This window comes from Cheilinus undulatus, linkage group 12 (assembly GCF_018320785.1).
Source record: "Cheilinus undulatus linkage group 12, ASM1832078v1, whole genome shotgun sequence".
In the NCBI taxonomy this organism is placed as follows: domain Eukaryota; kingdom Metazoa; phylum Chordata; class Actinopteri; order Labriformes; family Labridae; genus Cheilinus; species Cheilinus undulatus.
The window spans coordinates 33,193,853-33,217,444 of NC_054876.1; the positions used below are offsets into that span (position 1 = coordinate 33,193,853).

At 38.7% G+C, this 23,592-nt stretch overlaps 1 protein-coding gene across 1 annotated transcript; it reads right to left on the reverse strand.

Moving 5' to 3' along the window:
* Nucleotides 1–740: 740 nt before the first annotated feature.
* On the reverse strand, nucleotides 741–20,668 carry ltn1 (listerin E3 ubiquitin protein ligase 1). The gene is made up of 32 exons (XM_041801658.1): nucleotides 20,530–20,668; nucleotides 20,115–20,321; nucleotides 19,513–19,611; nucleotides 18,424–18,654; nucleotides 18,290–18,342; nucleotides 18,014–18,194; nucleotides 17,513–17,686; nucleotides 16,568–16,758; nucleotides 14,392–14,539; nucleotides 14,048–14,305; nucleotides 13,577–13,882; nucleotides 12,915–13,127; nucleotides 12,768–12,809; nucleotides 12,498–12,687; nucleotides 12,094–12,333; nucleotides 11,824–11,974; nucleotides 11,504–11,654; nucleotides 11,160–11,370; nucleotides 10,896–11,052; nucleotides 10,186–10,299; nucleotides 9,963–10,090; nucleotides 9,739–9,874; nucleotides 8,447–8,591; nucleotides 8,032–8,245; nucleotides 6,774–7,011; nucleotides 6,568–6,645; nucleotides 6,225–6,411; nucleotides 5,358–5,523; nucleotides 5,048–5,268; nucleotides 2,995–3,189; nucleotides 2,682–2,849; nucleotides 741–1,441 (listed from the first exon to the last, which is right to left on the reverse strand). The coding sequence occupies exons 1-32, from the start codon at nucleotides 20,569–20,571 to the stop codon at nucleotides 1,379–1,381; spliced, it is 5,298 nt and encodes a 1,765-aa protein (XP_041657592.1). The 5' UTR covers nucleotides 20,572–20,668; the 3' UTR covers nucleotides 741–1,378.
* Between the last annotated feature and the right edge of the window lie 2,924 nt (nucleotides 20,669–23,592).

A 23,592-nucleotide genomic window follows, 5' to 3' on the forward strand; every position in this document is an offset into this window, starting at 1 on the left:
TCCGCGAAGGAGGTTATGTGATCGGTTGGGTTTGTTTGTTGTTTTTTGAAGAGTTCTTCACTATTGGGAGATAGGGCCAATGGCTGGGGTCTGCGCTCTCTCAGAGTGCTTTTCTAGTTTGTTTCTGTGGCATGGATGCAGGTATTATAATTGACTTTTTACCAATATCAATTCAAGGTTAAAAACTCTGGTATTATGACAGCCCAGGTCATTAAAATACGAAAGAGACTAGATTCTGTGAGGATATTTAATTGATCGTGAAAATAACAACACACCAGGAGCTATGCTGAATATTTAAAGAGAAAATGTCTATGTATTCACAGTTGAAATATGCATGAGTATACGTCCCTGCATGTATTGTTCTGTACTATACAGCTAAGCCATTAGGAGTAAGTAAACTCTGCTTTGTTCTCTACTTACTCTGTTTAGTTAAAAAGCCTGTACAGCTGCCAGCTCAGCCTTTAGTGTTTTAACAAAACCCTTTACTAACCAGATATGAAAGACTTTTGAGGGAAATAAACAGATCTATTAAGCTTTGACATTTCTCTCTGAAGCCCATCACATTCAGATAAGCACTCAGTCCTTTTATTTGAGGAGGAAATGAATTTATTAGGATCAGGAAAACAATCAAAAACTTTTTTTTTTAAATATCAGTTGTGTGGAGAGTGGCTTAAACTTTTCTGTGTTTATGCTTTGTTTGCTTCATCTTCTAAGTAGGGAATCAATGACACTCATAAACACTGATTTAGAAGCTTTTATTTTCTTTCCAGCATCATTTACAGCATTATGCAGGCACCAGGGGAAGTTACAAATCAAAAATGTATTTGTGAGCAAACGCATTTTAACATTAAAAACCTAAATAAGTTTCCTTTTCTGTTTTGCAAAGGTGATTTCACCCTCTATACTGGTACAAGGCAAGCCATCAATCAGATACAGCCTTTTTACACTCCTAAATATTAGGAAATATAAGTGAAACTTGTCTTTGGAATTCAATAATGTCATCATCTGTTTTTATATGTCTAAAAATTAACTCTGCAGTACAGGTGCAAAGTCTATGACTTGCACAACTGGCACTTAGTCTTTGATCTTCAAGCATTTTTTAAAGATAAAAATGAGGCATTTAAGAATTAGGATACAAACTATAATTACAGAGACACATCAGAATGAAGGTTCTGATGCTGCATATTTACAGTGCACTAAAGCACTGGATTAAAGAAATTGCTAGCTTTCAAATCATATTTCTAAATATGGACATCTTTGCAGTGCCTTCCATGTCATTGAGCGATAACTGACATAAACACAACTGCCATAAGGTCCTTTTCATTAGAGTTCTTCTGTGAGCTTGTGCATGCATTTGCCGCAGCTTCACTGCAGTCTGTTAGAAGAAGGTTTCTCTGCACAGTGGACAGGTCGACTTGTTGCTGGAGGTGAACCACTTGTACTGGGGAAAAAAAAGAGAGAAGTAATTTAAGACAGGACAACAATTATAGATTGAAAATGTGTTTTCTTTGATGTTATCTATCTTTGTTTTAAATGGTAAAAGGATATTTTTAAATCACTTCCTTTAAACTAATTTTTATATACTTGCTTTTATGTGAAACTACTCTTATTGACTTTTTTTGTTCTACTTTTATCTTGCCCTATTTCTTACCCTTGTAATTTCATTTTTGCATTTATTTTCTGACACATTTTCTTGCATTTGTCGGTTTTAGCTTTTTATTGTTTCTACCTGCTATAATTGTTTTTTTATTGTGTAGCTTTATATTTTTTACACCCTTTTATTCAAAGCTTTTTATTGCTTTTGTATCCTTTTATTTCCTTTATATACTTCTGTAGCTTTTTATAGCTTTTACCTCCTTTAATTGCGTTTATTTATTTTGTCGCTTTATACACTTCTATACTATTTTGTTACTTTTATTTATCTTTGACTCTATAATGATTTTATCGTATTTCACTGCATGTATCTCTTTTGATGCTCCTTATTTCTGCTACCTTCTTTTGCTGTATTTATCTTTCTTTCGTTTCTGTTGCTTCTGCCACCTTTTCTTGCATTATCTATGTTTTAGCTTTTTATTGTTTCTACCCTGCTTTTATATCTTTCATATATTTTTTGCACATATCTCCCTCTGTTGTCTTTATCGCTTACACTGTTTCTATGTGATGTATTTCTCTTACCATATTACTTTTTGTTTTGTTTTTTACTCTTTTAACCATTTTTTCCTTTCAATTTGGGTCTGTGTTTTAGGAGTCCTTTTTGGGGGGTCCATTTGTCTTTGGTTCATGTGTTTTTGGGTTGTTAAGTTCTTCTGGTTATTTCATCTTTCCCTTTATTTGGAGGCCCTTTGTAAACTCTTGCTTGAAAAGGTGTTATTTAAATGAATTTTTTTTCTATTTTCATTATTTAAATCATTGTACTTCTACAAAATTAGCAACAACAGAAAACATATCAAAACCAGAAAAATTTGGTCCCAGTTGAAGGAAAATCCTCAATAAACATCTTTATAACAAATCCAGAAAAAAAGATGACAGTGCTGTTGTTCTCTTCATGTAATATGATTGATCAAACATGAGAGAATGTTTAAATTTGCATTAGTGTGAAATGTTAAATCAGCATTTGCCAAACAGTCCTTGAAGTCATCCCAATGACTGGATGTGATTTGATCCTTACACATAAAACTCACCAGACAAGCTGAGTGGAATTTCTTTTTGCAGGTGCGGCACGCTTTTTTGGGCAGAGAGTAGTTGGAGCCGTGGATAACAGAGAAGCAGATCATACAATCCTCTATTCCCTCGAAGCGCTTATCCACGTTATTCTTCCACAGAGCCAGACCCTCCATTATAGTGCCGTTCTAAAGCACACATAAAACACATATTTACATTTCCCTGATTTCATCGCACTATTCTCTTGTGGGTGCAGGTGGGAATATACTGAAGTGTTAGTCCAGGCCTACACACACTTTTGAATCCATCCACTATGTGTGTGTTCATTCCTACCTGATGTGTGAGGTAAGTGCTCAGCTGCAACATCCAGTTCCTCCACTGCTGAACGGCAACGCCAACACGCCGCCCACTCTCAACAGTGATGGAGCCCAGAGGGTGGTTCTGTGGCAGCTGAATCACCAACTCGATGAAGATATCGTCCACAGAGTAGGTAGCAATTACCTCCCGCGCTGCTGAGCGGGCTTTCACCTAGGGCAAGATGATAAGTAAATAAGCTGTTTGTTTTTCAATTTACTGAACAGAGCTCTGCTTTACAACCTATCGTCTTTATATTGTTTACATTATGTCTACAGCATCTGTTTATTGTTAACCTAAAGGATTGGTTCAATTGCCTCTCAGACATCACTGAAGGAAGAAAATGATCCTATACAGGTACATCTCAAAAATTTGAATATCATGAAAAAGTTCAACATTTTTTGTCACTCATTTCAGAGAGTGAAACCCATATATTATATAGACTAATTACATATAGAGTGAAATATTTCAAGCCTTTATTTCTTGAAATGTTGATGATTATGGCTTACAGATAAGGAAAACCCAAAATTCAATGTCTCAGAAAATCTGAATATTACGTAAGATCAATAAAAAAAAAGTTATTTGAAAAAGAAATGTCAGGCTTCTGAAAAGTATGTTCATTTCTATGCACTCAATACTTGGTTGGGCCTCCTTTTGCATGAATTACTGCATCAGTGCAGCGTGGCATGGAGGCGATCAGCCTGTGGCACTGCTCAGGTATAATGGAAGCCCAGGCTGCTTTGATAGCAACCTTCAGGTCAGCTGCATTGTTGGGTCTGGTGTCTCTCATCTTCCTCTTGACAATAGGACAGGTCAGGCCAGTTTGCTGGCCAATCAAGCACAGTAACACCATGGTCACTGAATCAGCTTTTGGTAGCTTTGGCAGTCTGGGCTGGTGCCAAATGAAATCAGCATTTGTCAGCACTTGTCAGAAGAAGGAAGCATGAAGTGCTCTAAAATGTCCTGGTAGATGGCTGTGTTGACTGTGGACTTGAGAAAACACAGTGGACCAACACCAGCAGATGCCATGGCAGCCCAAATCATCACTGACTGTGGAAACTTCACACTGGGCTTCAAGCAACGTGGATTCTGTGCTTCTCCTCTCTTCCTCCAGACTCTGGGACCTTGATTTCCAAATGATATGCAAAATGTACTTTCATCTGAAAAGAGGACTTTGGACCACTGAGCAACAGTCCAGTTCTTTCTCTCCACAGCCCAAGTAAGACGCTTCTGACATTGTCTCTGGTTCAGGAGTGGCTTGACACGAGGAATGCTACATTTGTAGCCCATGTCTAGGATTCGTCTGTGCGTAGTGGCTCTTGATGCGCTGACTCCAGCCTCAGCCCACTCCTTGTGAAGCTCCCCCAAATTCTTGAATGGATTTTGCTTGACAATCCTCTCAAGGCTGCAGTTATCCCTTATGCTGGTGCACCTTTTCCTACCACACTTTTTCCTTCCACTCACCTTTCTATGAATATGCTTGGATACAGCACTCTGTGAACAACCAGCTTCTTTAGCAATGACCTTTTGTGGCTTATCCTCTTTGTGGAGGGTGTCAATGACTGTCTTCTGGACATCTGTCAAGTCTGCAGTCTTCCCCATGATTGTGTAGACTACTGACCCAGACTGAGAGACCATTTAAAGGCTCAGGAAACCTTTGTAGGTATTTTGAGTTAATTAGCTGATTAGGGTGTGACACCATGACTTTCCAATATTGAATTTTTTTTTACAATAGTCTAATTTTCTGAGACACTGAATTTTGGGTTTTCATTATCTGTAAGCCGTAAGAAATAAAGGCTTGAATTACTTCACTGTATGTGTAATGAGTCTATATAATATATGGGTTTCACTTTCTGAAATGAGTGACAAAAAATATTAAACTTTTTCATGATATTCTAATTTTTTTAGATGTACCTGTATGTGGGGGATAAGGACTTGGTATCTTCTATTACATGTTTAAGAGCTTAGTTTGTTTAAAAGACGTAACATTTTTACTTATACAAACATAGAAAAGGATGTTTCGCCAACTTACTGTCATATTTTCAAACATCTGAGTGCTGCCGTGGACAGATGAAATCTCCTGCCCTGATAGAACTGGACTGACATATTTAGTTGTGAACTTCTCCACAGCAGCGCTCACTCTCTTCTCCTGGCTGTTCCACCACAGGCGCACCATGGCGGGCAGGTCCTGCACCGTGCTGTAGTACACGCTGCAGGCCAGGTGTGGGAGCTCCCACTCAACGCTCTTGCTCTCTGCTGGCAGGAAACAGGGAAAGAAAAATCAAAGCTATTTTACATTTAAAAAACGCAAAGAAGAGGGAAAAAGTGTGCATGCTACTCACGGTCTACGGTGAGAGACAGGCTCTCTGTAAAGAAGGTTCTTGACTCTTTGGTCTCTGCACCCTGGCCCGGGTAGTTGGGGTTCTCAGGCATCAATTTGAAGAGGTGGAGGAGGAGCTTGTTAAGGGAGCAGCTCCTCTTGAGATACTGGGCATAATGGGCACGCAGCTGGAGATAAACAAGAAGTAAAGTCAATAGTTTGTTAACAGAGAAACCACACTGTTCTCTCCCTGGAGCTCATAAACCAGTTTGTTTTGACCTGTCCTGCTTAACCCTGGCAGGTTGTATCATCGTCTCTTGAAGACATGAAGAAGACTGATGAGAACAGAAGTTTATTTGTGAAAAAAAAGAAAGCAAGAGGATAATGCTGTAAAGTTGTACAAAGAAAAATAAGGACGAGGCATGATTGGAGGTGACTCTAACACCAATTTTCAGTGAATTAATACACTGATCCTACTTTTTACCTTTTATGGCCATTTTATATTCTCAAATAGGATTGTTTTGCAATATATTATTACAGACTCGCTTTGTTGTGATGTTGTTGTTGTAACATATTACTATCTGTTCCTGATCACACCACATATAAACCACATCTCTGCCGTAATACAAGTATCTAAACATGTTAACTCACTCTTCAGCAAGAAAATATACCAAGTCAATTAAAAAACAAATTTATTTTTTGGGTCTAATTTCCCATCACTTCTTTTTTTCTCAAGTTCATCCCTGCAAACCTTGTTCTTTGTATTCTGGCAACTGTTTTGTAATGCCTTTTTTGTTTAGCTTTTTTTAGTGTTTATCTACAAGGTCACTCTGCTGTAAAGGAAACTAAAACAAATAAAAATGGTAAGAACTTTATTATCATGACTTACATGAGAGGGCGAGGATTTGAAAAAAGTGAGGAGAAGCTTCCAGGCCAGTAAGTATCCGAGGATGCAGGAATACTCAACACTGAGCGGCTGAACCACTGCAAACTCTCCCACTTGAACCCCAGCCAGGATGTTATCACACAGCTCCTCACAGGTCGACAGGATGGCCATCAGAGACGCCGGAGGAGAGCTGAGCAGAGTAATTTACATAAAACTGTCAGAGTGATTTTGAAAATAAGCCATAAAACATTATTTATACTGTAAAAAAAACCTTACATATAAAGTGTAGCCTATACTTTAATATATGTGTAATGGAAGAGTAATTTGATCTCTCTCTTTGACTTACAGACACGGCTCATCTCTGTCATCATCAGACTTGTTAGTGTCGCCTTCTCCATCACACTCAGGCAGCTGAGGCATCACCCTGTATTGACGATAAGGAAATAGTTTATTTTCTCAAGGTTTTAATTTAAAACTTCCAAGCTCAAGGGTCTCAGAACAGCCATGGCACTGAATTTATTACAGACTCAAAGGAGAACTTTGTGTCCTTACTTTTCTAACAGGTGGTACACAGTGATCTGCAGAGGCCTGGCTTTAAACAGCAGAAGAGGACAGAAGGTGTTGAGGAGTGTCTGAAGTGGCTCTGGCAGGTTTGTCTTCTGATCTGCTATGAACTTTGGTGGCAGTGAGTTCTGCACTAACTGCTGCACAGGTACAAATGTCAGAGTTTTACCAGCTGACTGCAGCACAGCCAAAGGAAACACAGGGTCGTCTGGTTCACTGAAAGTATCTGTATGATGACATGAAGCATAAAGATTAAACAGTGGCGTCTTTGCTTGCAAATTAATCTAAACATTTTGGAAAATAGACACGCTTAAGTAAAATATTCATTTACATGATAGACAATAGGGTTGAATGATTTGGGAAAGTTATCTAATTGCGATTTTTTTCCCCAGTATTGCAACTGCGGTTTGATATGCGATCATTTCTTGAGTTCCTTATATCATGTTTTTTTTCCAACAAACACAAGAAATAAATCACCTTATATCATATCCAACACAATATTGGATAAAACTAGAGCTGAACAATTTTGAAAAATATCTAACTGTGATGATTTTGACTCGTATTGCAAATTGGATAGGAATTAATGTATTGAAGGGAGTTATAATTTTAATGTCATTCTAATACTCAAAAAGAAAAACGTACAAAAAAGTAGGATTTTTTCAGGCTATTAAAAAAAATGCCTGTAAATGATTGCATGATTTGTAATGCGTAACATCTCTGCTGCAAGAAAAAAAATTCAACGGCTATTTGACAAATATTTCAGGTTAAAGGAATATAGCACCTTCTGCGACTTGAAAATTGCAGCAGGCCATATTGCTATTTAATCTAATTTTCGATTAATTGCCCAGCCCTAATTGACAAATGACAAAACAGGAAACTGTAGAGAGCACAGCATCACACCTGCATCCATATGCCAATTATTGGTTAGTTTCACCAAATTTGATTGAGTATAGCTTTCATCACAGGCAGCAAAAAATAAGCAGGGTCTAAAGATCAAATTGAGGTTAGATTGTTTTCCTCTTTGTGTCTTATTTTTAGATATAATCTCTTTATTTGAGCATTTAACATCACAATGGATCATTCAAGGGTGGCTAAACTTTTCAGGTATAAATCAGAAAAAAACTGTCTAAAGACACACTACACGAAAAGTTCAGGTAAGCTGAGGTCCAGGTAAATTTTGAACTTGACTTTTCAGTCTAAATGTGACTGTTTCATAACCTCTTAAAAGTATAATCCACACACGTACCTGTGATACTGATAGGCAGAGGTAGCAGCAGGTTGTAGATTCCTTCTACAAAGAAATCTCTCCATTCACCAGCCAGTTCAGCCGGCAGCTGCTCCAGAACCTCTGGTGGTGATGATGTGAAGAAGTGGTTCAGCGTCACTATCAGTGCAGCGTTCTCACACACAAACAGCTGCACCCATGGGTTCCAGAGACTGCTCACATTTTCACTTGAAGCCTATAAAAAGAGAAGAAACACAGTCAGAGGTTGTAAGGGACATTAGATGGAAGTCATAAATAGCGCACAACAGATGCTGAAAATGAATAGAAACTGCTGACCTAGTCCACTGTACTGGAAACTGAATCCTAGAGGTACTACTCTACCTGACCCTGACTTTAAAACCACAGAGCAGCATGATATGTATGAACCATGTCTCACCTCCAACCAGGCTAACATAGCGCAGAGCAAGAAGTCCCAATGGCTGCCCCCGAGGACTGTAGGACAATGAGACACCAGCCAGGACAGGAAACGCATCATCTCCACTGTGAGGTTTAACTGCTCTGCAGTCACTTTAGACAGATCACTGAAAAACAAGCATGCGACAAATGCATAAATACCAACCACATAAATTCAAACTGTCGTCATGTCTTTATTATAAGGAACATTTTAGATTAAGAGCACACTGCAGTTAATAATTTTGCAGCACTAAAAAATTCTCATAAATCTAATTTAACTTCTAAAGTAATATGCATCCTTTTAACTCTCGTGTTGTTTGTGTGCTAAATATGACCACCCCTTAATGTTTTTTTGTGATTTTGTTTTACATCTAAAATCTTACTCTTTTGCTTGTCTAATTTTGTGTTCTATACACAACATGGATCTAAGTAATGGTCAGAAAAAATGGGGGAGGACTAGTGGTTGTAGTACTCTACTTTCTGTACAATTCAGCTACTTTTTAATGCTAAACAAAAGTATGATATAAATATGTTTTTCAACAAAAAAAAAAAATCATGTTCAACCATGTTGGAATAATTCAGCAATCCATGGCTGAAATGTACAACGAAGATAGAACACCATGACAAAAAAATTACATTTAAATTTGAGCTTAGCTTCTTTCCTTAAGGAGCCAAGTGAAAGGCAAGTCATTTTTGACCATTTGGACAAACAGAGTTTGCAGAATGTTAAAACTACACAAGGGTTAAATGCTATATAGATATTCTATGAACAGCATTGGTTCCCAACCTGGGGTCCTGGATGGAGTTGGAAAGGTGGACTGATTTCTGAATTTACTCAAAAAATTACAAGTACACAAAAATCTAGATTTACATATACTTACTTAAATTATGACTGAACACAAATTAAAAAAATTTACTATAGTCAGCTGGAAAAATGTGGTAAGACCCATTTTCTTTAAATCTTATCAAACATATATATTAAAAATATATGTCGATTTTTTTAATAAAAATATTTTTTTTTCTTTTGTGTAAGTCATGGGGGGGGGTTCTGCTTTTATTAGATACAAGTATGGGGGCCCCAAGAAAAAAAGGTTAGGAACCACTAACATCGAGTGACAGTAGAGAGACAGTTGGAAAGATTTTTTTCGTTTTTCCAAGCACAGAATTAAAGAGTAAAATTAAAAAAATGAAAAAGGTAAAGGAAGTGAGATATACATGTATGGCCTAATGAATACACCAGTACTCTGAAGAGCATGTCAAAGTTTTTTACTTTACCTGCCAAAGAGGAACCAGTCCTCCTTGCTGTTCCTCCATTCCATCAGAGTGGCGAGGATCGCCAGCACAACCTCCTCCTCTACATGCGAGTTAGCGTTCAGGCAGCACATCAGCACTGCTACACACCCATATACATCTGAGACACACACAGCCCAAATAAATATCAATATAGTCCAAGACCAATGGTTACATATATGGCAACGTGTATGTGTATTCCTACTAACCATCGTTCTCCTGCCAGTTGATTATTCCAGCTGTAGCCAGGGCGAGGAGAGCCTCCCTGTCTTCCTTGGTCATGGTGGGGCAGAGCACCTGGAGAGTGCTCAGTTTGCTCTGAGACGCTGGGAACAAACTGAACAAATGCAAGCAAGTTTAAAGCGATAATACAGTCTGAACAGGGGTAACAAATTAAAAGCATTTAAACAACTTCACAAAGAAACTACAAACCTGTTGGCACTGCCATAAAGCTTCCTCAAGGTGGAACTGTGATCCGCTTCCAAGCTGTTGGTGTGGATGTAGTTTTCTAGGGTCAAAGACCAAAGACCGCCATCCTCCACAGACCTACAAGGTGAGAATACAAAGCAGTGTTAGAATACAGAACATACTGCATACAGTGTATACAACAGGCACTGTTTCAAACAAGTGACTCTGTAAAACAACATCAGTGCTTACCGTTTACTATTTTTGTCTTGTTCATTAAATCCCATTTTGGTGTTCAAAATATCTGGCTAACCATGAAAAGAGCTGTGTTAAATGAATTTTTCTAACCAAGTATGGTATTTGTAGTTTTTTGGGTAACTGGCAAAATTTAATAAAAATCAAAATATGCACTGGTTTAGCTCAGTTGTTAGACCAGACACCCATAAACAGAGGCTCTCTCTCCTTATATTTTTTGTCTCTCTTCAGCCTTCCTATCCAAATTAAAGCAAAAAAGCCTTTAAATACCCACAATACTTTTCTCCAGCTGAAGTAATGTTCTTAAAAGCAAATACTAACATAAGGGTCCCCTTTCTGACAAGGAGTTCAGTATTAGTGACCTAGCCCTGTATATGCATGCACAGAAAATTGCAATAAGTTGGAAGACAAGAAAGATGCTGGTATTTATTTGAAAGACCAAAAATCATTTATTTTTTTATAAGTAAATAAATGTTACTTGCCTTAAGTAAAGAGTCTCCAGGAGCTCCTTTGTTGGAACCAGGCTGTGCAGCCCCTCTGACAGCCCCCAGTCAGTCAGCATGTTGTGGTAAGAGGACACTAAGGCAGGGCTGTACTCTACCTCCTTACACCACTGCAGTGCATACAATAGCTCAGAAACTATCAAAGAAAAATTAAACAAATCAGGAAGCTTTATACATTGACATAAACAAAAGCAGTGAAAAGCCACAGAAACCTGTCCTGTGTGTGAGTTTGGGTGTGGTTACCTGCGTATTTAAGGTTTGGCAGATGTAAAGAGCGTTCTGCCTCTTTTTGGTCTCCAGGCATAAACGCCACTGTCCGAGCGACTCTCCCCAGCAGAGCACACACACACAGGTGGGCTGGTAGCTTGGTTGGTAACTTAGACTTCCACATATCCATGGAGAGTTTCTCCAGAACTCCTCTGTACCGACCAGACAGTAAGGGAGTCTTCATCCACTTGAGAAAAAATTGGGGAGGAACTATTGATTAGTCTGTGTTTTCTGAAGATAATTTTAACAACCAGAATCCTTGCCCAACATGTGACTTAAGTTATTTGCCTTAAGTATAAGTGATTTAATTGCTGTCTCACTTGAGGAGGTAATGCTCGTCTCATTCTTGTCCATTCTGTGTGGCTTGGCATCAGTGCAGTAAAGAACTGGGCAACAAGGGGAGAGTCTTGATTGCAGACAGAGATCATCGTCTCCACTAAGCTCTGTACAGCTTGGACCAGAACCTGGAAACTAAATTATCACAGCAAGACTTGTTAGGTAGAAGCAAAACATAACCTTGAGACTGGTTATAAGATATAATTGCGTAAAATGAGCCTGTCTGAGCAAACAAAGGGACAAATTTGGACAAGGATTAGAAAAGAAATCACTGTTTTGTCGGGGAAACGTTCACAGTTGTTACCTTTTGATGCTTGAAACAATGAGTAGTTGTCCTGTCACCCAAATGGCTGCACTCTGCAGGAAACCGCCTTCTTTGAACTCATAATCAGGTTGTTGGGTCAGTGACTGGACCCCAGCTACACACACTTTCCTCAGCTTGCCTAAAAGTGAATCTTCCATTGCAAAATAAAGAAGGAGTTCTTTTAAAGCAGGTCATATACAAGTATATGGGTGCATGCACTCTGAAAGCAAACAAAGAAGAAATAAACTTAATATTTGTGAAAGTACCTACCAGACAAGTGAGAGTGGGTTTGATCTTTGGCTGTGAATTGAAAGACTGTGAATAGGAGTTCCTCTGCAGAGCTTAGCAGAAGACAGTCTTGTACAGAGGAGAAGAAGGTGGCGGCCACGTCACAGATGAAGGAGATGAGCGGCTCCATGTTGCCTGCATCCGACAGACTCTTGGCCTCAGACAGAGTGGCGTGGAGCTTCTCTAAAATCTGCTCCATGTACACCTCACCTATGAGTGCTTCTGTGCAAATAAAACAGATCAAAAAGTTTTAGATAAAGTGTGGCAGCTGATAGGAAAATCCACAAATGCTGTGCAGCAAGGTAACCAGGAAAAGATGCATTTCTAGACATCAAGAAAAAGCAAAGCTGCTGACAGAAAAAAGTCTGGAGTGTGTGTGCGTTTACCATTGTTGTGGTGTTGAGAAAGCACAAGGCTGATAAGCGTCCAACTGTGGCTGCTTGTACCAAAGGAAGAACTCGAAGAGCTGCTTCCCACCTTGCAGAGCTCCTCAGTCAATCCCAGGAGGCGCTCACCCAGAACTGAACCTTTCAGCCAATCTCTGCAGCTCTTAAGAGTCTCCGGGTCTACACATGCCTGAGAGGACAAATAGCAGAGTAGTTCAGAGGTTTGTATTAGTGGGAGTCAAAATCTCACATAAAGTCTCCTGCACATACCCTCTGTATAATTTGGAGGATTATTCTCCACTGTAAATCCATCTGGAAAGAAATATAAAAGCCAGAATGTCAGCAAAGAAACTTCAGAATTGGATCTACAATATGAGAGGAAGCATCACTGAACATTAAAGATGCATCTCATGGTACCATAGTGATGTGGTTGAGGATGCGTGTGGTCTCCTGGGAGCTGCAGCAGTACAGGGAGCTGAAGACCATCTCCACCAGGTGCTCGGTGTCTGTGCGTCCCTGCTCAGCCAGCCACACCACCACCTGCTCCAACAGGAACTGCATTGCCGGGTTTTTAATGTTACCTTCTTCATGCTGAGCGACGTCCTTTATTTTATCAAGTTCAACCAATGTCTGTGTGAGAGAGGAATGTTAGCTGTATCAAAGAGCTGCAGGGGAATTAAAAACTTGTTGATAGATACAAAAGACTACACCAGGTTTTCTGCACGTTCAAGTTCATTTCATAATAGCTTCCAACACTTCACATTACTGCTCTAAATTTTACAAGTATACCAAAAGTTTTTAGAAAAAAACTTTTTCATTAAAATTGGAATTATTTTTCCTAGGCTTTGCGGTTACAAAGACTAATTAAACTCAGAGGAGGCCTTACAAAAGATCAAAGAATGACTGGAAGGGAAATTGTTCAAAGTGTACCACAAGATTTAACAAAAAAAATCTGCCCTTTCAGTTCTTCGTACTTTCACAGATTTAGCCCTTACAGAGAGAAATAATACTCAAAGGATGCCTCACAAAGATGAAAAAAACAACTGGGAGTCAAATACACATCACAAAATATGACTTACACTGAAGACTCTGGGCGTATGGAAAGAGCGCAGAAGAAGGGAGAGGAAGACAAGATGTTTTTCAGACTTTTTCTCATTGACATGCACCAGGCAGAGCTGTGCCAGCTGGCACACCACATCCTCAAAATGCTGAGTCTGTGGGGAGCAGACCCTCTCATTCACGGACTCAGACTCTGTCTGCACAGGCCTCTCCACAGCATCCCCGTCCACTCCAGTTTTCTCCTCATCGGGCTTAGAGAAACAGATCTTGACAGATTTCTTCTTCTGGACGTGCTTTCTTTTTACTCTGTCAGGGTGACGCATCACCTGGAGATTTAAGAGGAGGGGAGAAGAGATTTATTGAGGCAGTAGCTTTCTGTGTTACTTAAGTCACGTTTAAAGACAAGAATAGTTCTGGCAGCCATATTGAGTTGTTTCTGTCAACATGGAGATTTCAGTGGGAATGTTTCTGAAGTTTCAGAAGAAACTCACCTGCAGTAAGGTAGCAACCCCTTCTAAAGCCTGTGGATCTGCGTCCTCATTGTCCACATAGCGCACAAACATCAAACCGAGCTCCTCCCAGAAGTCTACCAGGAGCTCTTTAAAGACTTCCTTGCCTTCATTTGTTTCACCTTCCCCTTGTAAACCAGCCCTCTTCTCCCAGGATACGAGCATCTCCGTGACCAGAAGGAAAAGGGGACCGTTCTGTAGGGACGGGTTACTGAGAGCCTTCTCTAGCAGTGGGAGTAGCTTAAAGGAAGAGCAAAAAATGTAAGAAATTAGTAAACTGCAGAAAGTTTTAACATTATGGGTTAAAGTCTACTATGAGATCCCACCTGCTGTGAAACAAGCATGGTCCGTATTTTTTTCTGCTCATCCTCTTCTTCTATATTGTTCATGATGCAATACCTCAAGCACTCGACAAGAGAAGTCACTATTACTGCACTCTCTGAGGGGCTTGTTAAGGCACGCTCACTGGACAGACTGAGGCAAAAAAACAGAAACAACAATGATTATATAGCAATACAGAATAATGATGCATGCCAATAACAATGATGTATCACTGCACACAGCTATGACTGAAAATATGGTGAAGTTGTGCCAAAATGTCAGCTGATCTCTCAGCGTTCCTTGAAGGTACAATATGTAGATTTTTCACGCTGAAATGTCTACGCTTATTAAAAGAGGCTATGTTTATGCATATATTTTTTCTGTGAGTACTTTGGTTATTTCAAATATTTCAAACTAGCTTTAAAGCCAGAGAAATTCTTAATTTTTATTTCTGTATTGGATGTGTCCTGTCAAATTTAAAACACAGAATGTTACATGGCAAACCACACACTGTGATAAAACGATAACCGTGCCGATTGTCAGACTGAATCCCTCCTTCTGACCAAAGTCAGCAAAGGCCTAGTTATCAATGGTTCTTAAGATCGTCTTGCTGGATTACCCTGTGGTGTTTCATATGATACGAGTGAATTTTCCCTGTCTGACCTGATCGGAGGCCGTCTACCCCAAGAATGTAAATATTAAACCCGTTCAATATTTCCAACCAAAAATCCTGTTGTGTGTGGTGAGCACTGAGGACAGCCAAGCAGATGTGAGCAGTGAATGGAGGAATAGCCAATCAGGAAGCAAGGTGACAGAGGGAGGAAGAAGTAAAATGAAAACCCAGCCTTGGTAACGATAGTAAATGGGATGCATAAGGTTAGATGGACATCCGAAATCAAGGAACAATTTGCTGCTTTGTGGCAATAAAACAATATGTACTGTAAAACACAGCCCAGACAAACTGACAAGGAGGGAGCTGGACTAAAATTGCAAGTACGATGGACTTAGCATGTAGCTAACAGCTAACCACAGAAGCATCATTACTCTAAAGTCATGTTTGTGAGTGGAGATGAGGCAGAGACTCAAGTAGTTGATTAACAGAATCTGCTAGTGTGTGGTGTGCTTAGGGTGATCCTCTCCTTTTACAACCCACACTACATGAAAAACACAGTAAAATCTGTGATTATTTGTCACCATGTGTGGGGTCTCAAAAAAAAATCGGTTAAGATTTTTCAAATGTTCATGTATGTGGCAGGCTTAAGACTGATACATAAGGGGAAAAAACTTGTACTGGAAGCTGCTGTAATGCTGCTGCTGAATTCCTCATCATGATGAAGACATGTTTAAAAAAGGCCTTCCTGGTTTATGCTTTGAGCGAAGTGAACTCTTTGTGAAGTGTACAGCATTAACCAGGCACTTTTAACAGCTTTTCTCCCTCATGATGTGAACATCATCTATGAAACCAAATATTGGTTTACTTTATGTAAATACATCATATTGATTGCAGCTCTTATTGAACAGAGTCCTCAATGCTGAGCAAAAAAATAAGGTGGGGAGGTGGCCAGAGCTGAGCAGCACACCTCTACTCTTCATCTTCTTTGTTGTTTTGATTGAGAACCCCCTTGCAGCCGAATTGGCCTACCATGTGTTCATATATACAGTAATCTTGCTGCATGTTATTTTTCAAGCAATAGAATGCCTGACCTCATATGCACATTGCACTTATTAACTTCTTCAACATCTCAAAGCACCTGACCTACCTACATCCTTACAAATTTTATACTCCTGATCATGTCCAGTCAGCGCTCTTGCACCCTTTGCAAATCTTGCAACCATACTATCAAAGCACACTGACTTGTATATACTAGAAATAATACCTACAAGAGTTTGTACATATGTAAGCCTTAATTTCTTAAACTTTTTCAGTTTATTTTTTATGTTTTGAATATAATGTTTAATTCCTGTACACTGAGAGCAAAGCCAACCAGAGTCAAATCCTTGTTGCATAAGCATACTTGGCCAATAAAGCTCATTTCAGAATTGTCTAAAACATTAAAACTAGTTATGATCACGGTAAACAATACCGTTCCCTTCAAATCCAAATATCATACAAACAAATTACCTCTTAGTCAACTGTACTATACAGGAAAAAAGAAAAAAGAAAGAAGAGAATAAAAGTACCCTTGCATGAATGAAGTGAAGAAAGTTGTGTAGAAGTCCAACGTTGGATCAGTGACCTCTTTGGGAAGCTTACTCAGGAGCGGCATCAGGTTTGGGTGCAGGGCTTTAGCCATGCCTTTGCCTCCCTCTTTTAGTTGACTCCATAGTTTTGGTAAGAATCCCTTCTTGGCATTGGCATGTGACCAGCAGTCCTGAAACAGTGAGAGGATGATTTAAGAATAGATACCACTCTACAAGTAAGAAACCAAAACAAAAAACCAAAGTTAAAAATATATTTTTATTAGGAGATATGTGTCATCACAACTGCAGTGGTGGTAAACCGGTATATATTTTCAAAGAAATAACACATATGATCAACATCCTGCAGATACAGCACAAAACAATCCACACAAACTGAAATAAATATTTAGGGCACAACTCTTTTCCCCACAACTGTGATTTCTACTTTATGTACTGTGTAATGGCAATGATACAGCAACTCCACAGTAAAATACCAGACAAATTTATAACTGTTGTAAAAACATTACAAGAGTGTTTTATTCTTCTTACTGTACTCCAACATGAAGCCAGCATATTGTTTGGATCAGGAAAATCAGGATTATTTCAATTTAAGTCATCCCAGAACAACACAAACTAAAGTGGTTATCCATATAAAAACAAGAACTTAATTACCTGATCTTATCCATTTGCACCATCTTGTACACATTGTTATAAGATTTGAACTTTGCCTAAGTGGGTTAGACTACTTTGAAACAAGCATGACTCATATTTGAAATAGTCTTTTGCCAGTAGACATGTGGTTCCCTTACGTCATTCCTCACGCTTTCTCTCCCCAATTTCTGATTCTATCCACTCTCCTTTCACATCAGAGTAAAGACATAAAGAGCCCAGAAACAAATATTTTATAAAAAAGGAAAAAACATTGTCCTTTTAATGCAGACTTACCGGGATGGTGGAAACAACGTGAAGGACAGCTTCCCACACAGGAGGTACCACTACTGGATCTGTGTCATCGATGCTGAGGAGAACAGCAGGGCAGAGTCGTGCTGCTTCAGCCTGGACCAATCCTGGAGTGAACTCACACAGAGCGCACACCATCTCAAAAAAGGCCCCTCTCACCTGAGGGACAACAAACAGGTGTAATGAGGGGGAAAAGTCTTTTTTATAATGAGGTAGAATTATGTAGTTAACCAAGTAACTAGTAAACCCAACCACAATGCATGGGTGCCTTTTATTAACTCAATGACATGACAGATAGACACTCGGGGCTATTGGAGTTTAAATGAATATGACTGCTCTTCAGTTTCCTTCATCTAAGGTTTGATAATGAATATATGCAATTTAAGTACAAGCAAAAATCAGTAAGAGCCATCCTGTGTAGCTGCTGGACTAGTTTATGAAAGACACATCTAAACGTCTCTTAAAAGTATAGCAGCATCCCAGTACCTGAGCTGTCTTATGTTTGCTGTACTTCCAGAACTTCCCAGAGTTGACAAGATTTGCCAGTCTTTGCTCCAGGGCTGTCCTGTCACTCTGGAGCAGCAGGGAGAGCAGTCTTTTAACTCCCAGCAGAGAACTGGTCAGCATGCGTACATATTTTGCTGCTCTCTCCTCTTCGGTCAAACTTCTGAAAAACAGAGGGGGGACCAAAGTCTGAGCAAAGTCTCTTACAGAGCATGTCAGAGACAATAGAAACTAGACACATCTCATCTGTTTACTCACTGTGGGTCACTAAGAGTGTCTGCTGTTTCCTTTAACAAAATATCTTGAAGAACCTGCAACACAAAGGTAGAATTTTTTAGATACTTTTTAGCCCATGAATAAACACATGCAGTGCACTCTCCACTACTACTCACATTAAGGATTTCATCTTTGCAGAAGCTGAGCGCCTCTGGTTGTTTGGCAGGTGAAAAGGCAGCCTGGAAGGCCTGGCAGGCAGCAGAGGCTGCAGGTGTGTAAGGGTCACACTGGGACAGAATCCAGTGGCCCATCAAGCTCTTCAGGAAGGGGGCCAAACTGCGTCGAACTTTCAGCACCAGCTGCTCGAAAGCCTGCTGGGTGGCCTCCCTGATCCTGCGATCATGGTCCTGATAAGACATTGACAGAGACAAATGTAGATACAGGGAACACTGGCATACTCTTAAATGTCATCTTCAATCTAATTGTGGTTCCAGGCCTCCAATATTGTCTCCAATATTGCTTTAGATTATTTACCAATTGCTTGGTCAAAATGGGATACTTGATTTGCTTAATAGAGGTGTCATCATAATGCTAGATTTTTTTTACTATGATATGATACTAGTAAAAATTTAACAATACTGATAATTGCTTCATTACCACTGCAACAAAGAAGAGGTACTAAGTACAACAAATTGGGCAATTTGTTATCTTTAATAAACAGAAATTGCAGGAAAACTGCAAACTCTGTGCTGGACATTGCTTACAATAATTGGTGGATTCATTCATTACCCTTTATTTAAAGCCTGGGTACTTTTTGCTACTATCAATAATCAGAATAACAAAGAGGAATACTCTTACTTTTTTTAAGTAGGAATACCAGGAAAGTATTTAAGCAGCACTATTTAAGTCAAGTTTCTATATTGCTATTTAAATAATGTGAAATGAAATGTGTTCATTGTTTGGACATTAAACCACATACGTCATCTAGGAATTAAGGGCAAGACATTTAAGGTTAAACAGAGGTTCAAATGTTGTGTAGAAGAAACACTTAAGTTGGCGGATGTGGTGTAAAAACAGATCTGTATTGGTTGATCTAACACTTCTTATAAAAGACAGCTAATTCACTCAGTATGGATAGTACACATGGTGCAAATAGTGGCATAATAGACCTACTGGTATACACAACAGATGAAGAAGAATATGAAGACATTTGACTCAACCATGCCCATGATGTCCCATAAATGTATTGTGAATGATCATCTCACCACTGCTATCTTGCAGTAAATCCTAGGCCAGTATGGCAGAACCCCTTTAACCTCTTCAGCATCCCGTTCCTGACACATGGACCCAAAATCCTGAACAGCCTGAGAGGAGAATACAATAATAAGCATTCAGAGGCAGTAATACATAATAACTCTTTAAAGCTCTTGTAAGCATTGTAAATTGGTTATAAACAGACGAAGATTAATGTCAGCAGCTCTCTTAAAGAACAAATGAGCTCATTAGTAGAGAGATTTACTCTTATTACTAAAAGATGAAATGAAAGATCGAAACTTCTACTACAATGTGGCAGGTGACAGATAAAGTGATCAACAGTATGCTGCAGACACAGCATTTTTAACATATTACAGAGCAAATATTCAGCATTTGAGTGATACAGCTGACAAAATGAAGCAAACACAGAATGAAGCTTTAGTCCAGAGTGCACAAAAAAAAAACAGCATCCACAAATAACAACATGTAATGCTTTGTCCACAGGAGGAGCCAAAAACGCCACTAAACCAAATGGAAGTTTGAAGTAGTTAGGTTTATTTGTGTAGTGTTTACTCCTTATGGAACACCTTAAAGTTTTGAAAGTTGGACTCACTTTCAGTCGGGTGACAACATCCCTCTTAGAAAGTTTCCTTAGCACCAGTCGGAAGTCAGCATCTACCAGGTTGTCTATCTCCTCTGCCCCGTGAACAGCAGGGACATAACTCAGCTCGGAGGTAAGCGCCGTGTCGAAGCCGACAAAGCCAGGGATGACACCACCTTCCCGGGTAAGAACCTCCGCAGCTCGACCGCTACTGGACGGCTGGTGGCAACAGAGAAACGTGTGGTTTAAGTGAGCTTAAACAAAGGTACCAACATTAGCCATACGGAAACGTTGCGGTTATGAAACAATTGGAATACAACAGTCACATGTAGCGTTAGCTTCAAGGTTTACATTAGCTCGTGCTCGGGCTTGTTCTGGGCAGTATTATGTTATCATGGGACGTTAACTCAAACTTTTGTTTACTCACCCGAACATTTCCTTTTGTTCGTTGTTTATTCTTCCCCCCCATGAATACACATTTACAGTTCCAGCTTCTGTGCTATGTTGCCACTTGTGTCGGTAGTTGACAATTATGCAGTGGCAAAGCTACTGACAGCCGCAATGTGAGGGAGCCTGTCACTTCCGGTCTCTTCCAGAACCTTTCGAAATAAAATGTCTTCAATACAAAAAAAAAAAAGGGACTTTTTAGTAATATTATTAAGAGGTGAATAAGTTGGTAGAAAACAATACGGGCTGTACCCCGCTATCGTGATTTTTTACGTTATCCCTTATTAAGGTGTTTGCCCCTAATTTTGTTTTTTTTGCCATTGAGCTTAATTTTTGTATTTTTATATTTAATTTTATTTAATACATATTTAAAGCATGTAAATTGTGACAATTTTTCTTGTATTAATGGTTCCAATTATAAATACTGTAAATAACAATGATAATAACGATAAGAAGAAATCCTTGTATCAAATGACAAATTACCCAATTTAAAATCTTAGTTAAGTATTTTATAATTACTTATAGCATTTTTAATTTTAAATCCTTTTCATTTTATTTGTTGTTGTTGATAGCTTTTTTATGTCTATGGCTGTATGTGTGGATGTACTTGTATCTCATTTTTTGTAGATTTTTGTATGATTTACCTGTAATCAACAGATCTTAAACTTACTGAAATAACAGCATCATGAAGATTTGAGAAAAGTAAAAATGTAAGCTCTGTCAGGTCTCTCAAAGAAAAGAAAACACCATCCAGAAACTTGCTGTGAATTGAGGTCTGATTTAACATTTCTGACACATTTGAGGATGTGTTCATTAGTATTTAACATAATTCTAGGTATATTTTGATACATATATTTTTAATTATTTTATCTAACAGGATAGATGCACTTTTACTGTGAAGAGGAAATAACAAAAAAGTTTGGTTAAAGATTTCTACTTGACAAGGATATGCTTAGCTACTTCCTGTATGGATTTCTTCTTCTCACTTACTTAGCTACTGTGCTGTAAAAGCCTTAGTGACATCACTGCCTCCCATTGACAAATTACAGACACTGCAATCTGGTAAACAAAGAGGAAGAAAAGGCAAGAAGACCAAAAACATGCAAAAAAAGAGTATTAAAATTTCACGCTTTTGTTTTTGTTGGTGTTCTAGTGTTTATAGAGGAAGGGTTTGGTCAGCAAATTCATTTGGAATCAAACCGCTGGAATTATTTGTAAATTAACAAGATTAGAGCCAGGGAATTTAGTTTTAACTGTCATTTCTTACTATGGTCTTTTATTGTAAATTACTTGGACAGTAATTTACTTGTTTCCATTCTGACCTCCTTCTCCTAATCCTTGACGAGCACATGATCTTTGCCTACAGTGCCTATAAAAGTATTCACCCCCTTGGATGTTTTATCTTTTTTATGATTTTATTAACCAATCGTGGTCAGTATAGTTTGGCTTTCTTGCAGAAAAAATACAATACCTCCTTAATGTCAAAGTGAAAACAGATTTCCTCATTTAATGTCATTGCAATAAAATATTTAATGCAAAATTAGTGACTGCATAAATTAGTCAAAAAGTCAAGTTACACTGACCATGATTGAATTATAAAATTAATAAAAGGTGAAACACTCAAGGTGGTAAATACTTTTTCTAGGCACTGTATAACTTGACTACGTGCAGCACTCATCTAAACCTATTTACATATTATTTTAAACTCTATCAACTCGACTAATTTCACAATTTAAGTGAACCCAAACATTCTGCTATACTCTTGTTAATTTGTTTGTGTTCATGGTGACTACAGACCAACTACTTGGAAGAGTGAACATTCTGTTGTATGTTAAAATATAATTTTATCCTGAGAAACAATAAGCTTCTTTGAAGTCATTCTGATATAATGAGAGTGATCGATGAGGAACAACACTGTCAGTTGTCAAGTATCCAGACATCCTGGCAGAGCCAGAGTGATAAACACAGTAAAAAGTCCAAGTGATGTTTGTTTTGTTATCACTCATGGAATGCTTCTTGTCCATCAGATTGCTTGGGTGAAACTAGCTGAAAGGGGAAAATCTTATGGGCTGAATTTACAGAATTTTGAAATGGTAATTGATTTGGATACAGATCTACAATGACACATTTCACCCACAGACCACCACAGTGATCAGTCTCTATCACATCCCAGATACAATAGTGAATTTAAAGGTCACATATTATGCAAAATACACTTTTAGTGCAGGCGTTTCTAGCAAAAATATGTGTCCCACTGGGAGTTAACCCCGCCCCCAGGTTCGTTTGCCCCTCCCTGCTTGATAGAAAGTTCCACCCTCCTCACTTGATCCTCCACTCAGCTGGCAGCAGGGAGGAGGATCAGGAGGGCCACATCCAGTTCCTGAGAGGGCGGAGTCAGACAGCTCATTAACATTTAAAGTTACAGACACAGAAACAGAGGGTTTTTCAGACATGAAAAATCCAATACTGGAATGTTTTTCTCAGCAACAAACTTCACAGGCATGTTTTGGGGACCTCTGAGACCAATATAAACTTGTCTTAAAGGGGTAAAATATGTGACCTTTAAAAAAAATTAAAAAGTGTAATGAACCTGACTTGAAAAATATCATTTTGACACAGAATGACTTATTCAGTGTTGGAGACTTACTAAGGAATGCATGGACGCAGCTACCCTACTTGTAACTTTTCCAAATGTGAGCAACCTCAAACTCAGGAGTTATTAGTGTTTCAAGTTTTGCAAGTAAAATGTGTACAATGGTTTACTTGAAATTTTATTTAACAGCTGCAACACACAATATTTGACTACAACTTGCAATACATTGTATCTTTCCCTGCAGCTATTTCTCATCCTGAGGCCTTGAGATAAGGCATGTTTCTCCCTGTTTTTCATTCCATAATCAGGAAAGGCCATGATAACTAGAACAGAAAACAGCCATCGGGTTAATCATTAATCTCTTTGTTATTCACTTCTGTCCTGGATGAAGAATGAATCCATGAGAATGGATGAGGTCAAAGTTGGCAAAGAAAACACTCATCATGCATG

What these genes read in the sequence shown, in the direction of transcription:
- ltn1 (XM_041801658.1), bottom strand. Translation starts at nt 20,571, where the DNA reads ATGGGGGGGAAGAATAAACAACGAACAAAAGGAAATGTTCGG. An exon ending in AACCCACTCTCACTTGTCTG is followed by an intron (nt 11,975 to 12,093) that starts GTAGGTACTTTC and finishes TTGCAATGGAAG; the next exon opens with ATTCACTTTTAGGCAAGCTG. An exon ending in CCTGTCTCTCACCGTAGACC is followed by an intron (nt 5,269 to 5,357) that starts GTGAGTAGCATG and finishes TCCTGCCAGCAG; the next exon opens with AGAGCAAGAGCGTTGAGTGG.